The sequence below is a fragment of the Oryctolagus cuniculus genome, chromosome 8 (genome assembly GCF_964237555.1).
Source record: "Oryctolagus cuniculus chromosome 8, mOryCun1.1, whole genome shotgun sequence".
Lineage (NCBI taxonomy): Eukaryota > Metazoa > Chordata > Mammalia > Lagomorpha > Leporidae > Oryctolagus > Oryctolagus cuniculus.
This window is the reverse complement of record NC_091439.1, coordinates 91,555,131-91,568,723: the sequence shown is the minus strand read 5'-3', so window position 1 is coordinate 91,568,723 and position 13,593 is coordinate 91,555,131. Positions and strand designations below refer to the sequence as shown.

General features: G+C 38.4%; 1 protein-coding gene across 8 annotated transcripts in view; it reads left to right on the top strand.

Annotated features, from left to right (window-relative positions):
- Positions 1–13,593, top strand: part of MTHFD2L (methylenetetrahydrofolate dehydrogenase (NADP+ dependent) 2 like) — a 151,372-nt gene that overhangs the window by 76,471 nt on the left and 61,308 nt on the right. The window contains exon 7 of one of the 8 annotated variants that reach the window (XR_011378393.1): positions 31–5,879. The exons of 6 other annotated variants lie outside the window; for them this stretch is intronic. Coding sequence is in view for 1 of the 2 variants with exons in the window: in XM_051819694.2 (XP_051675654.2) it covers positions 88–113 (26 nt within the window). In the remaining variant the exon portion in view is untranslated. Of the gene's footprint in view, positions 1–30; positions 5,880–13,593 lie in introns of those variants that run through there. One more of the 8 variants, XM_051819694.2, reaches the window with a different exon arrangement.

Here is a 13,593-nt window from a genome sequence, read left to right as displayed (position 1 = left end):
GCGCCGCAGGCAGAGGATTAGCCTAGTGAGCCGCGACACCGGCCTATACTTCTTTTTAAAACTGTATTTACTTATTTTGTTTGAAAGAGAGAAGAACGACAAACAGGAATTGAGAGAGGTCCCCCAAGTGCTGTTAACTCTCCAAATGCCTGCAGTAGTCAAGATTCCGCCAGGATGAAGATGGGAGTTGGGAATTTGATCTCTCATATGGGTCTCAGGAACCAGCTAGTTGGTCCAAATCATGCTGCCTACAAGAGTGTGCATTAGAAGACGAATCAAATGTGGATCTAGGACTTGAACCCAGGTACCCAATATGGGATGTAAGCATGCTAAACAGTATTGTAACCACTGTGCCAAATATCCTCCCTTAGACTTTTCTTTATCAGGACACATTTTCTTACTGATTCCATTTTGTTACTCACTATTGATCTGTTAGTTTCCTATATCCTTATGGTCCAATTTTTTGATAGGCTACATGTTTCCAGAATTTCTTCAAAGATTTTAAATTTGTTGGCATGTAACTGTGCAAAATGGTCTCTAATCGGTCTTTGTATTTTTATGTTACCAATTGTCATGTCTCTTTTGTATTTTTTATTTTATTTATTGATTCTTCTTTCTTCATTCATCTACCTAAAGATTTGACAACTTTCTATGTTTTTAAAAAGCTACCTCTTAGTTTCATTAATATTTGTATTATTTTCAGTCACTATATAATTCATTTATGATCAGATCTTCATTTATTTATTGCCACTTATTTGAGATTAAGTTTGCTTTTGCTCTTCTAGTTCTCGTTGTCTATTTAGAATTATTCTATGGTACTCTGCTTAATTTATCATTCATATAATGACTTGCTTTTCTAATTTTGTTGAATTTTCTGTCTTTATTCCCTTGTATCTCTTTGAGTTTGGTTGCTTAAAATCATTGTTTTAAAGTATTTGTCAGAGAATTCATCAGAGTTAAGCTTTTCCTTAAAATCTGTTCCTAGAGAACTTTTGTGTGTTCATTTTAGAGGTTTCATATTACCTTCTTTTTCACGCTTCATTTGTTCCCATGTTAATATCTGCACACCTGATGAATCTGTTGTCTTTATTAATTTTAAAGTGTGGCTTTCATTGTAAGATACTGTATCCTGGTGATGTGTTCTGCAGTGTTGGTTGTGTAGGCTATGTTGGCTTTTGTCCCAGGTGGATGCATTATTGTAATTTCTTTGAAGCTTCTTCAGCAGCAATCAATGTTGGCAGTGCCTGCAGGTCTCTCAGTGCCTTAGGTTACAGGAGGTTATGGATTTATCTGTGAGATGGCATGCAACCTCCTTAGGAGAGGCAAGTTGTCTGGCAGCTCTGGGTGTGACACATGTGTTTTCAGATGTATGTCACCTTCAGTTTTGCCAGGATGTGTGGTGGTGGGGCCATTTAGTTACAGGTGATGTATAGGTGACACAACAGAAGAGGCAGGATGCCCATCAGACTCTCATGTCTGTGCAGGGGCAGAAGTGTGTTGGTGGGCACTGATGGGTGTGGCAGTGCACTCCCAGCAGTGAGGGCAGGAAATTTACCAGTGTCTGAGTGCCACATTACTGATTGTGCAGCATCAGTGGCCCAAGCAGGGTGCCTATCTGTGTCTAAGGACTGTGTGGGTGCTTTTTGGGCCCTGGCAAATTAAACAGCTCTGAATGAGCTGCCTAACTACATCCTAGGAATTTAAGTCAGTAAGTGGAACCACCTAGCTGCTTACTAAGGCCCCAGGAAGGTGGACAGTTCCACCTGTTAACTTTCAGGGATGCAGAAAGATGGGCTGGGTTGCTCAGCTGGTTTGCAAACCTTGTGATGGTGGGAATAGTTGCCCACCTGTTTCCCAGAGTTTCTGGGACCAAAACTACTCATTCACGTTGCCTGGTGGCTTTCCAGGTATACCTGGTTTCTAGGGATCCAGATGACCATTGCCTGTGGGTGCAGGAACTCTCTGCTTTGCAGGATCTTGATTTGTTGGGTTCTCAAGGTGGTACTGTGTAGCAGGAATCTGGGTGAGGGGCCACTCTATGTGCTGGGACCTTTGACCAGGGTAATACAGCAGTGTGAGTATTGCAGCAGTCCCTCAAATTGGGCTTGAGCTTTCTTAAGCAGTAAACTCCCATCCGTGGCATTAGTGAGGATTTCTGTGAGCCTCCTGCTTACCCTTTCATTGCCATGTGATGTTCCTTTTGGTTCAGTTGATCTGAAATGGGGGGACAAGATGGTAGGTATTGTGTATGTTGTTCTCTGTTTTGTAAGGCCATCCTACTCTGTGTGCTCTGTGATGTCATTGTCATATCCCCATTGCACTCTAGTGTCATCCCTATACTAGTAGTATAGTATTTGTTTTTCATTTACAGTGAAGGAGGGAATGCTAGGTACCTCTAGTCTGCCATCTTGCTAACACCCCCTTCCAAATTAAAAAACATACAAACAAACAAACAAACAACAACAGAAAACAACCTAAGAGGACTCATTTGGGTCTGGCATTTTGGTGTAGCTGGTTAAGCCACTGCATGCAATGCTAGCATCCCATGTGGGTGCTGATTCATGTCCTGGCTGCCCCACTTCTGATCCAACTCCATGCTCATGGCCTGCGAAAAGATGTGGAAGATGGTCCAAATGTTTGAGCCTCTGAAACCAGGGCTGGCCATGGCGACCCTCTGTCTCTCCCTCTCTCTCGGTAACTCTTTCAAAATAAATAAATAAATAAATAAATCTTTTTAAAAAGAGATGACTCATTTATAGTCTGTGATGATATTCTGCCTGCTGTTCATATTGTCTTTGAGGCTGTTAACCTTTTAATATAAAGAAGCAAGGGAGTGGTAAATGAAACTGAGATGAGTAATCTCCTATCAAGTACCAAACATGTTAAAATAAATGACTTTTCTTGGAAGAAAAATTAAAATTAAATATTCATTAAATTAAATGACTTGTATGTGAGTTTATGTATATCTCAAAAAAGCTTATAAAAGGGAGATGGGAAACTGAAAGACTTAAGAGTATGAAAATAAAGGGAATTTTGGCTTTCAAATTAATTTCTGAATACATACATATAAATGTATATGAATATAAATATACATACACACACACACACATATATATATATATATATAAAAGAAGTCATAGAATTGTCAGTTAGCACTACAGATTGGACAAGAATATAAAGGAAGGAGATAAGGGCACCTCAGTCTGTTCCCGTGGAGTCCTAGACTTCTACCTTTGCCTTCCTGTCTTGAATAATCCTTGTAGCTGTGCTCTCTCCCCTTGCCTCAAACACCTACAACTGTTTTACCTTTTTGTTCCTTTCCTGCAACCCTACAGTGCCAAGCCAATTACCTTACAAGGCATGAATGAGAGAAACAGTGAAGTTCTCTCTTTACTTGGAAGCTCTTCCCTCCTTACTACCAAAGAAACATAAACTTGTCCCACAAGGAGAATCTTGATCTTTTTTGCCAGAAGTCTGAGGATTTACTCATTATCTCAAAATGCCTAACAGGTTCTTACTGCACTGCATTCAGTTACTTTCTCAATCAATCCCTTTTCACCAAATTAAATCCTACAGAGCAATAACCTTGGTGATGCCCATGGGATTCTTTCTTTGTTGGTTCTCCTATTTAGATGAATGTGTCTCTGATATGCTTATAACGTGGTTTGAGTATATTCCCTAAAGGCTGGAATTGGAGGCTTGATCTAATTGTGGTGGTGTTGATGTCCTGGAATCTTTCAGAGGTGGAGTTTTGTGGGTGGTCCTAAGGTGGATTAGGGGCTTGTTAGTTGCCATATGCATTCTCTTCTCTTCCTTGAACCCCATCATCACTAGTTCCCCATAACTCACATCCATATTTGGTGTTGAGATAAGCTTCCATTATTTCTGCTAAGATCACAGCCACCCAGTCTCTCAGCTGCATCCTCCACCCTAGATAGGCTGATGCCCTCGAGTACAGCTGCATGGAATTCTGTTGCAAAATGGGGGAAAGCAACAACATAGGACAGAATTTGAGGGTTAGTAGTTTCATTACTTATGGCTTCTCCCTCTCCACCATGTGCAGTGGACTCCGTGGGAGACTGGAATACAGTCTGATCAGGATGATGAACACTAAAATCTGCTCAGACTCGTCTTTCCTCTAATAGCAGATATGTGGTGCGATTAAGCCTATCTCATGGACTGCTGTCATTGGCTCCACCCAGACACGGTTTTCTCAGGAATTCAGTGTGATGTAAAACTTGCTGTTTCTGATATCTGCAATGAAGAAACCAAGTCTCTGGTACAAGATATGTCTCAACTGTAATGTGATCACTTAAAAGTAGATCAGCCACTTGCTTCTCCTAAGTGTGTGATGCAAAAAATAAAAAAAAAAATTATATAATTTGGTGGCTCTCTCAAGCTCCATCTTCATCTTCAGTCACTGGCCCCAACATACGTCCTATATTTTAACCATCTCAGTCTCTTTTTAGTTTCCTTAAGCCTGCCAAGCCTATTGAAATTCCACACTGTGATATAGTCAGATGTCCCTATTTGGAAAAGTTTTCTTAACTTGTTCCCATGATGTACTTCAAGGTATCTCTTAAGGATCAGTATAGACCTCTGACTACAAGGCCTCACTTCCACTGGCTAGGGAGGTATTCTCTCCCTTTCCCAGCCTTATTGATTTTCACCTCATCATTGGAATTTCTCTATCATTCTGCCAGATTTCAGTATGGCTCTCTTACTTATTTTTAGCAATGAGCTCCTAGAAACAGATCGTGCCTTTTTCATAATTTCTGTATTTCTGTTATCCTGATAGAGCTCTGCCTGACAAATCATCAGTTAGAACTTGCTAAGTGGATGAGTAGACAGCTGGATAGGTATGTGTAGGAAAAAAAATCAGTGAATATTTTACGAAATACTTATATTTGAAGTGTATTTATGGGTTAGATGGTTATACAATGCTACATATGATTTCTAGAGAGTCACATAACTTATCCTGGGACATCCTCCTAGGTGTAGTGTACCTAGTACTAGAAGTAAGATTTTTCTGACTTTTAGTCCATTTAGTTTGTTTATGTTTTTGCTATTTAAAATTTGCAGTGGGTTTTTTGTTGTTCAGCTTTGGTTTTGTTTGATTAGTGATAGTGTAGACAGAGCTCAGTGAACATGTTGGGAATTATTAAGGTAAAATGCTTAAATTCTTAAATTATTAATTTACTATTGTCCATATTAGCTGCCCTAATAATTGAAATCATAGTCTGTTACCATCCCATAGTAAATGCTTAAATAGTTTGTTTGACATGCAATAGTTATGTTACTATATCTAACATATATGTTACATGCAATATGTTACTATATCTAACATATATGGTCATGGGAGTTGCATAGTTATTGCACTGAACCTAGATACATCTTTTTTTAAAGATTTGTTTATTTGAAATGCAGAATTTCAGAGAGGCAGAGGCAGAGAGAGGAAAAAACAGAGAGAGATGGGGAGAGAGAGAAAGAGAGAGATCTTCCATCTGCTGGTTCACTCCCCAAATGGCCATAATGGCTGGAGCTGGGCTGATCCAAAGCCAAGAGCTGGGAGCTAGGAGCTTCTTTCGGTCTCCCATATGGATGGAGGCCCAAGGATTTGAACCATCTCCTCCTGCTTTCCCAGGCAATAGCAGAGAATTTGATTGGAAGTGGAGCAGCAGGGACTTGAACTGGCGCCCATATGGGATGCCAACACTGTAGGTGTAAGTTTTACCTACAACACCACAGTGCTGGCCCCATAGATACCTCTTTAAAGCAACAGAAAAATTAAAATAATAAGCGTGACAAGTAGTATGTTAAATAGTGCAGATTTTTTTAAACCTTACATTTCACTTAATTAGATCATGCTTGAGATTGAATATGAAATAGGAAATATGAACGTATGCATCCTTCACCATCTCAGTTTATGGATGTCCCCTAGAAATCAAGTACAATGCTTCACTGTGTATGAATCTAGAATTCAAAGACATTATTTATTTTTCATTCAGCACAGCCCCTAACCCTGAGCCATACAATTTCTGGCACTCACCAGAGAAACTGATCTGATCAAATGCTAGAGACAAAATTGGCCATGCTGAATTCATTGAGAGGAACTATGTTTTCCAAATTAGTACCTTCAAGAGCCATTTTTATAAATGTTGATACTTCTCATCCGTTGGGTATGATTCTATGCTATATGGAGAAATAATATTCTTTCACATATTATGATATACATCACATATTAAACATGCTGCATATCATATAGTAGGTAATATGACACATTTTATGTTGAGAAATTATTTGTTTGGCCTCCTGGTCAATAATGGTGAGTTGAATATTATGAAACCTACCATATTGCATCTGTACTGAACTCAAACATTAGAGTAAAATATATTTTTAAATTAATAAACATTGTTCTAGAAATCAAGAAAGAGAAATCTCTACAAACTAGAATAAGATATCCCCCTAAAGAAAAAAAAAAGTAAAACAAAGGAATGGAGAACAAATGAGTTTCACAACACTCTGAAGCTGTAAAGTCAGTCCACAGGCAGGAGAGTGATGAGATTTAGGCACATATTTAGAAATACTTGCTGGCATCTTTGTGTCTACACATGTTGCACAGATTATATAAAGCTGGGTACCAGGAAAGGTACCACCTACTTCCTGTATTGTCTTGGCAATGCCCAGAAAAATAAACCTCCTCCCCATAGAGCTTGTGCCTCCTGCAGTACAGTGTGCAAAATCTTGGGAGGCTGAAATTGCATCATAGAAGGACTAAGTCTGGAAATGCATCCGTGAAGAGTAGTAGACCCCAGTGAAAAGCCTGTACTGTAACCAGACCATCAGCAGAGGCTAAACTGAGGCTACGAAAAGCTTACTGAAAGTGAACAAGAGGAACCATAACTGTATAGGCACTTAGAAGGACAAGCAACAAATTTAGCAAACAGAAAAGCTGACAGAGAGTAAAACAGGCATACTAACAAGAGGAACTTTAACATATGTCTTTATGTCATTTACAAAATTAAGTAAAGGGAGGAGAGAACTTCCACTTTGACTATGGCCTTGTCTAGATAAGATCGGAGTTGGCAAACTTAAGAGGCTTCCATAGCCTTGGCAGCTTATGACAAGAGCCTAGGGTGATTACTGACATCATAAATAAGAGTGTCAATCGTTAAATCAACAACAGGAGTAACTGTGAACTTACTCCCCATGTAGCATGTCTGTCCTTAATGTGTTGTACTAGGTGAATTAACAGTATAACTAGTACTCAAACAGTACTTCACACTTTGTCCTTCTGTGTGGGTGCAAACTGTTGAAATCTTTACTTAATATATACTAAATTGATCTTCTGTATATAAAGATAATTGAAAATGAATTTTGATGTGAATGGAATGAGAGAGGGAGTGGGAGATGGGATTTTTTTGTGGGTGGGAGGGAGGTTTTGGGAAAAGCCACTATAACCCAAAAGTTGTACTTTGGAAATTTATATTTATTAAATAAAAGTTAAAAAAAATTAAGTAAAGGCCACAGCCATGAGAGAAAAATGGAAGTTTATAAAACAAGTATATGGGATTAAACAAGAAGTTCAGAATAATTATGAAAAAAGAATTAGAAACATTGGAAATGAAAAATATAATTAATGAAATTAAAACATAAAATTTTAAAATGAGAATGAATAGCAGGTTGAAGACAACAACAACATAAAGAACAAACTGAACTCATCCTAGAATTCACCACAAAGAGAAAGATCTGAAACATGGGTTTGCATATGGAAGATAAAGTAGGAAGCTCCAACACAGGAGATAAGGAGAGAGAAAAAGACAGCATGTTTATTCTACTGGTTCACCCTCCCAAATGGCCACAACACCTAGTGCTGGGCCAAGCTGAAGCCAGGATCCTTGAACTCCATCCTGGTCTCCCATATGGGTGGCAGAGACCCAAGTACTTGGGCCATCTTCTGTTTCTTTCCCAAATGTTTAGCAGCAAGCTAAATCGGATGCAGAGCAGCCAGGACTTGAACTAATACTCCAATATGAGTTGGTAGCATCACAAGTGGCAGCTTAACTTGCTGCCAGAATCTGATTTCTTACTAGTTTTGAATGCCATAAAATAATGGAAAATATTTTCAAAAAGTTGAGGAAAACATTTAATTTAGAATTTTGTACCTAATTGAGCTATCACTCCCCAAGGATCTCCTTTAGAATGATCCATAAAGTAATAGTAGAAGAAAAGATGCAAAGGTGAGCTCCCCAAATGACATGTGTTTCTGAGTGCTGACTGTATAAAATAGTATTAATAGTCTCATTTGGAGTGACATCAACAAGGATATAGAATAGGAAGTTTTCTTTTCACAGAAACATGAATTTGAACATTCATGCAAGAAAAATGCCTTCACAAGAGCTAAAGAATCCAAGTGAGAAGTTACAGTACCTAGGTGGAACACAGTAATAAGAAAAGACAAATTAATGAAGGTAGGAAAGACATTTTAATATTATCCTATTATTCATCACCCAAGCTGCCTCTGCAGGGAGGAAAGAGTATCAGTTGTGTAAAATGCTTCTGCAGACCTCCAGTGTAGTTCCAGTGAACCCCAGAGCCAGGCCAGCCCCTACACCCAGGTCTGTAGGTCTACCCCTGTGGACCTAGGCTCCAGGCCAGAAGTAATGGACCAGAACATATACCTGCCCATGCTGCCTCAGGTTCCAGGCCCTTCCTACCACTAAGCCAGCTCCTATGGACCAAAGTTCCAGGCCTGTCCCTGTAGATCAGGTATATACTCCCATACCCAGGAACCAGAACTACCTTGCGAGGCACCCATGATATCTGTGTCAGATAGCCCCCATGAGACCAGAACAAAGTCATAATAAACAGAAGAGAGAAAAAGATTTTTCCCAACCACACTTGAGGGAATTCATCACCATTAGACCTGCTTTACAAGAAATGCTAATATGAATATTAAAGCATAGGGGTTTTCAATGCACTCAAAGTCAAACTGTTATAAGTTTCACTGTTGTAACTTTGACAGTAAGTTTCATGGTGACCACAAATAAAAAGTCTTCTATATATGCAAAAAAGGAAAAAGAGAAATAAAACATAATACCACACAAAGTCAAATAAAACGTAAAGACAGGGGCTGGTGCTGTGGCATAGTGGGTAAAGCTGCCACCTGCAGTATTGGCATCCCATATGGGCACAGGTTCGAGTCCTGGCTGCTCCACTTCTGATCCAACTCTCTGCTATGCCCTGGGAAAGCAGTAAAAATGGTCCAAGTCCTTGGGCCTCTGCACCTGCGTGGGAGACTCAGAGGAGGCTCGTGGCTCCTGGCTTTGGATCAGCACAGCTCCAGCCATTACGGCCAATTGGGGAGTGAACCAGCAGAAGGAAGACCTCTCTCTTTCTGCCTCTCCTTCTCTCTGTGTAATACAGCCTTTCTTCTTTTTTTTTTTTTTTTGTTTTTAAACTTTTATTTAGTAAATATAAATTTCCAAAGTACGGTTTATGCATTACAATGGCTTCCCCCCCCCATAACTTCCCTCCCACCCGCAACCCTCCCATCTCCCGCTCCCTCTCCATTCCATTCACATCAAGATTTATTTTCAATTATCTTTATATACAGAAGATCAATTTAGTATATGTTAAGATTTCATCAGTTTGTACCCACACAGAACATAAAGTGTAAAATACTGTTTCAGTACTAGTTATAGCATTAATTCACATTAAACAACACATTAAGGACAGAGATCCCACATGAGGAGTAAGTGCACAGTGACTCCTATTGTTGACTTAACAATTTGACACTCTTGTTTATGGCGTCAGTAATCTCCTTAGGCTCTTGTCATGAGTTGCCAAGGCTATGGAAGCCTTTTGAGTTCGCCGACTTCGATCTTATTTAGACAAGGTCATAGTCAAAGTGGAAGTTCTCTCCTCTCTTCAGAGAAAGGTACCTCCTTCTTTGATGGCCCTGTTCTTTCCGCTGAGATCTCACTCGCAGAGATATTTCATTTAGGTCTTTGAATGCCATAAAATAATGGAAAATATTTTCAAAAAGTTGAGGAAAACATTTAATTTAGAATTTTGCACCTAATTGAACTATCACTCCCCAAATCCCATATATATATAAAAGGCTTCAGAAATGGAGGAATCTGGAACACATCATGCTGTGTGAAATAAGCCAGTCCCAAAGAGACAAATATCATATGTTCTCCCTGATCAGTGACAACTAACCAAGCACCAAAAAGGAAACCTGTTGAAGTGAAATGGACACTATGAGAAACAGTGACTTGATCAGCCCTTGTCCTGACTGTTGATGAACAGTTTAATACTTTATCCCTTTTAGTATTTTTTTGTTCTACTTAATACTATTGGTTGAACTCTGTAATTAACACACAATTATTCTTAGGTGTTAAATTTAACTGAAAAGTGATCCCTGTTAAATATAATAAGAGTGGGAATAAGAAAGGGAGGAGATGTATCACACCTAACTTGGGTGTCACCCTGGACTCTTACTTCACCTTTGAGCACTGACCAGAGCTCCCAGGACCCACCCAACATATGCTTCTGGATGTTCACTGAAGGAACAGACATTCCACTAAGCCACAGAGGCATAGTCCAAAGATAAAAGCCATCTGAAGAGAAAGCCAAACAAGTGTTTTCACAAGTGCCTAAAAACAAATGCAGAAATATAAGAAACAAGAACTAGGAAGACAATAATACTTCCTAAAAGGAACAAAACAACCTGCAATATTAGAATGTGAAAATGAAGAAACCGATGAAATGCCTGAAAATGAATTCAAAAGAATGACCATTAGATTACTCAAATACAGAGAAACAAATCAATGAGATAAAGAAATCCATATGTGATATGAATGAAAGATTTTACAGAGACATGGAGATATTGAAGAGAAATCAAACTGAAATATTAGAAATGAGGAATTCAATATGTCAAATAAGATACAGTGGAAAGCTTCAACAACAGATTTGGTGGGGCAGAAGAAAGAATATCTGAGCTAGGAGACAAATCCTTAAAAATATCTCAGGCAAAAAAAAATTGAAAAAAATGAGAAATGCTGAAAACAGTGTTGGGAATTTATGGGATATTATCAAACAACCCAACATATGTATCTCAGGTGTACCTGAAGGTGTGGAAAGAGAGAGTGAATTAAAAGGCCTATTCAGTAAAATAATAGCAGAAAACTTCCCCAATTTGGACAAAGAAAGGGACATGCAAGTATAAGAATACACATAGAACTCCAAATAGAACTCACAAATACACATAGAACTCCAAATAGATATGATCAGAAAAGATCTTCACCCCAACACATTATACTCAGACTTTCAACAGTAAAACATAAAGAAAAGATTCTAAAATGTGCATGAGAGAAATGCCAGATTACCTTCAGAGGATCCCCAATTAGACTAACAGCTGATTTTTCCTCAGAAAGCTTAAAGGTTATGAGAGAATGGAGAGACATAGTCCAAGTCCTAATAGAAAAAAAATCAACCAATAATACTGTATGCAGAAAACTCTCATCTATAATTTAAGGTAAAATAAAGATCTTTCAAAATAAACAGAAATTGAAAGAATTTGTCACTACTTATCCAGCCTTACAAATGATTCTTAAGGATGTACTATGCACAAAAAAGGAGAATGTGAAAGAATGTGAAGGCAGAAAATATCCAGTCATATTATAAAGGGAATCCAAAGCAAACAATAGAAATATTTATGAATCAATTCATTACTTATCAATAATAATAACCTCAAATGTAAATGACCCAAATTCTCCATTTAAAAGATACAAACTGGCTGAATGGATTGAAAAACAAGGCCCATCTATTTGCTTTCTACAAGAAACACACCTCACCAACAAAGATACACAAGGACTGAAAGTGAAAGAATAGAGTGGGGCTGGCGCTGTGGTGTAGCATGTAAAGCCATTGCCTGCGGTACCGGCATTCCATATGTTTGCCAGTTCTAGTGCTGGCTGCTCCTCTTCCAATCCAGCTCTCTGCTATGGCCTGGGAAATCAGTAGAAGGTGGCCCAAGTCCTTTGGCCCCTGCACCTGCATGGGAGACTGGGATGAAATTCCCAGCTCCTAGCTTTGGATCAGCACAGCTCCAGCCATTGCAGCCAACTGGGGAATGGGCCAGTGGATGGAAGACACCTCTCTCTCTTTCTCCCTCTCACTGCCTCTCTCTTTCTGCCTCTGCCTCTCTGTAAATCTGCCTTTCAAATAAAAATAAATAAATCTTTTTTAAAGAAAGAGACAAAGAAGGGCATTATGTAATAATTAATGGATCAATTCAACAGGAAGATGTGACTATCATAAATGTATTTGCACCCAATGCCAGACTATTTAAAACAGATGTTAATAGATCAAAAGGGAGGAAGAGACTACAATACAATAATAATGGGAGACTTCAACACCCCAGTTTTTTCAAAGACAGATCAATTAAACAGAAAATCAACAAAGAAATAACAGACCTAATCTACACTATAGACCAAATGGGACCTAATTGATATCTACAGAACCTTTCATCCCACAGTTGCAGAATACACATTCTTATCAATGCATGGAATGTTCTCTAGGATAGACCATATACTAAGACATAAAGCAAATCTCAGCGAATTCAAGAAAATGCAAACCGTACCATGGATCCTTTCTGACCACAGTGGAATGAAGCTGGAAATTAGCTACTTAAGAAAGTCTAGAAAATATATGAACACATGGATACTGCACAATATGCTACTGAATGAACAGTGGGTCGTAGAAGAAATCAAAAGAGAAATGAAAAAGTCCTGAAAATTAAAGATGACAACACACATTTCAAAACTTATGGAATATATCAAACACAGCGTTAAGAGGGAATTTTATAGCAATGGGTGCCTACACCAAGAAGTTGGAAAGAAAGATCATTCACCCGAACCCAGTGGGATTTATCCCTGGTATGCAAGGATGTCTCAACATACACAAATCAATAAATGTGATCATCATATTAATAAGTTGAAGAGTAAAACCTGTATAATTAATAGATGCAGAGAAAACATTTGATAAAATACAGCATCTTTTCATGATGAAAAATTTAAGCAAAATTGATATAAAAGGAACATTCCTCTATACAATCAAGGAAATATAACAAACCAACTACCAGCATCCTGTTGACTGGAAAAAAGTTGGAAGCATTTACACGAAGGTCTGGAACCAGACAAGAATGCCCACTTTCACCATTGCTATTCAATACAGTCCTGGAAGTTTTAGCCAGAGCTATTAGGCAAGAAAAAGAAATCAAAGGGATACGAATTGAAAAGGAGGAACAAATTACTCCTGTTTGCAGATGACATGATTCTATACATAGGGAAATCAAAAGACTCCACTAAGAGACTGTTGAAACTCATAAGGGAATTTGGGAAAGTTCAGGATATATAATTTACACATCAAAATCAGTAGCCTTTGCATACTCAGACAAGGCCATTGCTGAAAAAGAATTTGTAAGATCAGTCCCATTTATAATTGCTACAAAAAACAAGCACTTTGAAATAAATTTATGCAGGTCAAGGATCTCTACAATGAAAATTACAAAACATTTAAGAAGGA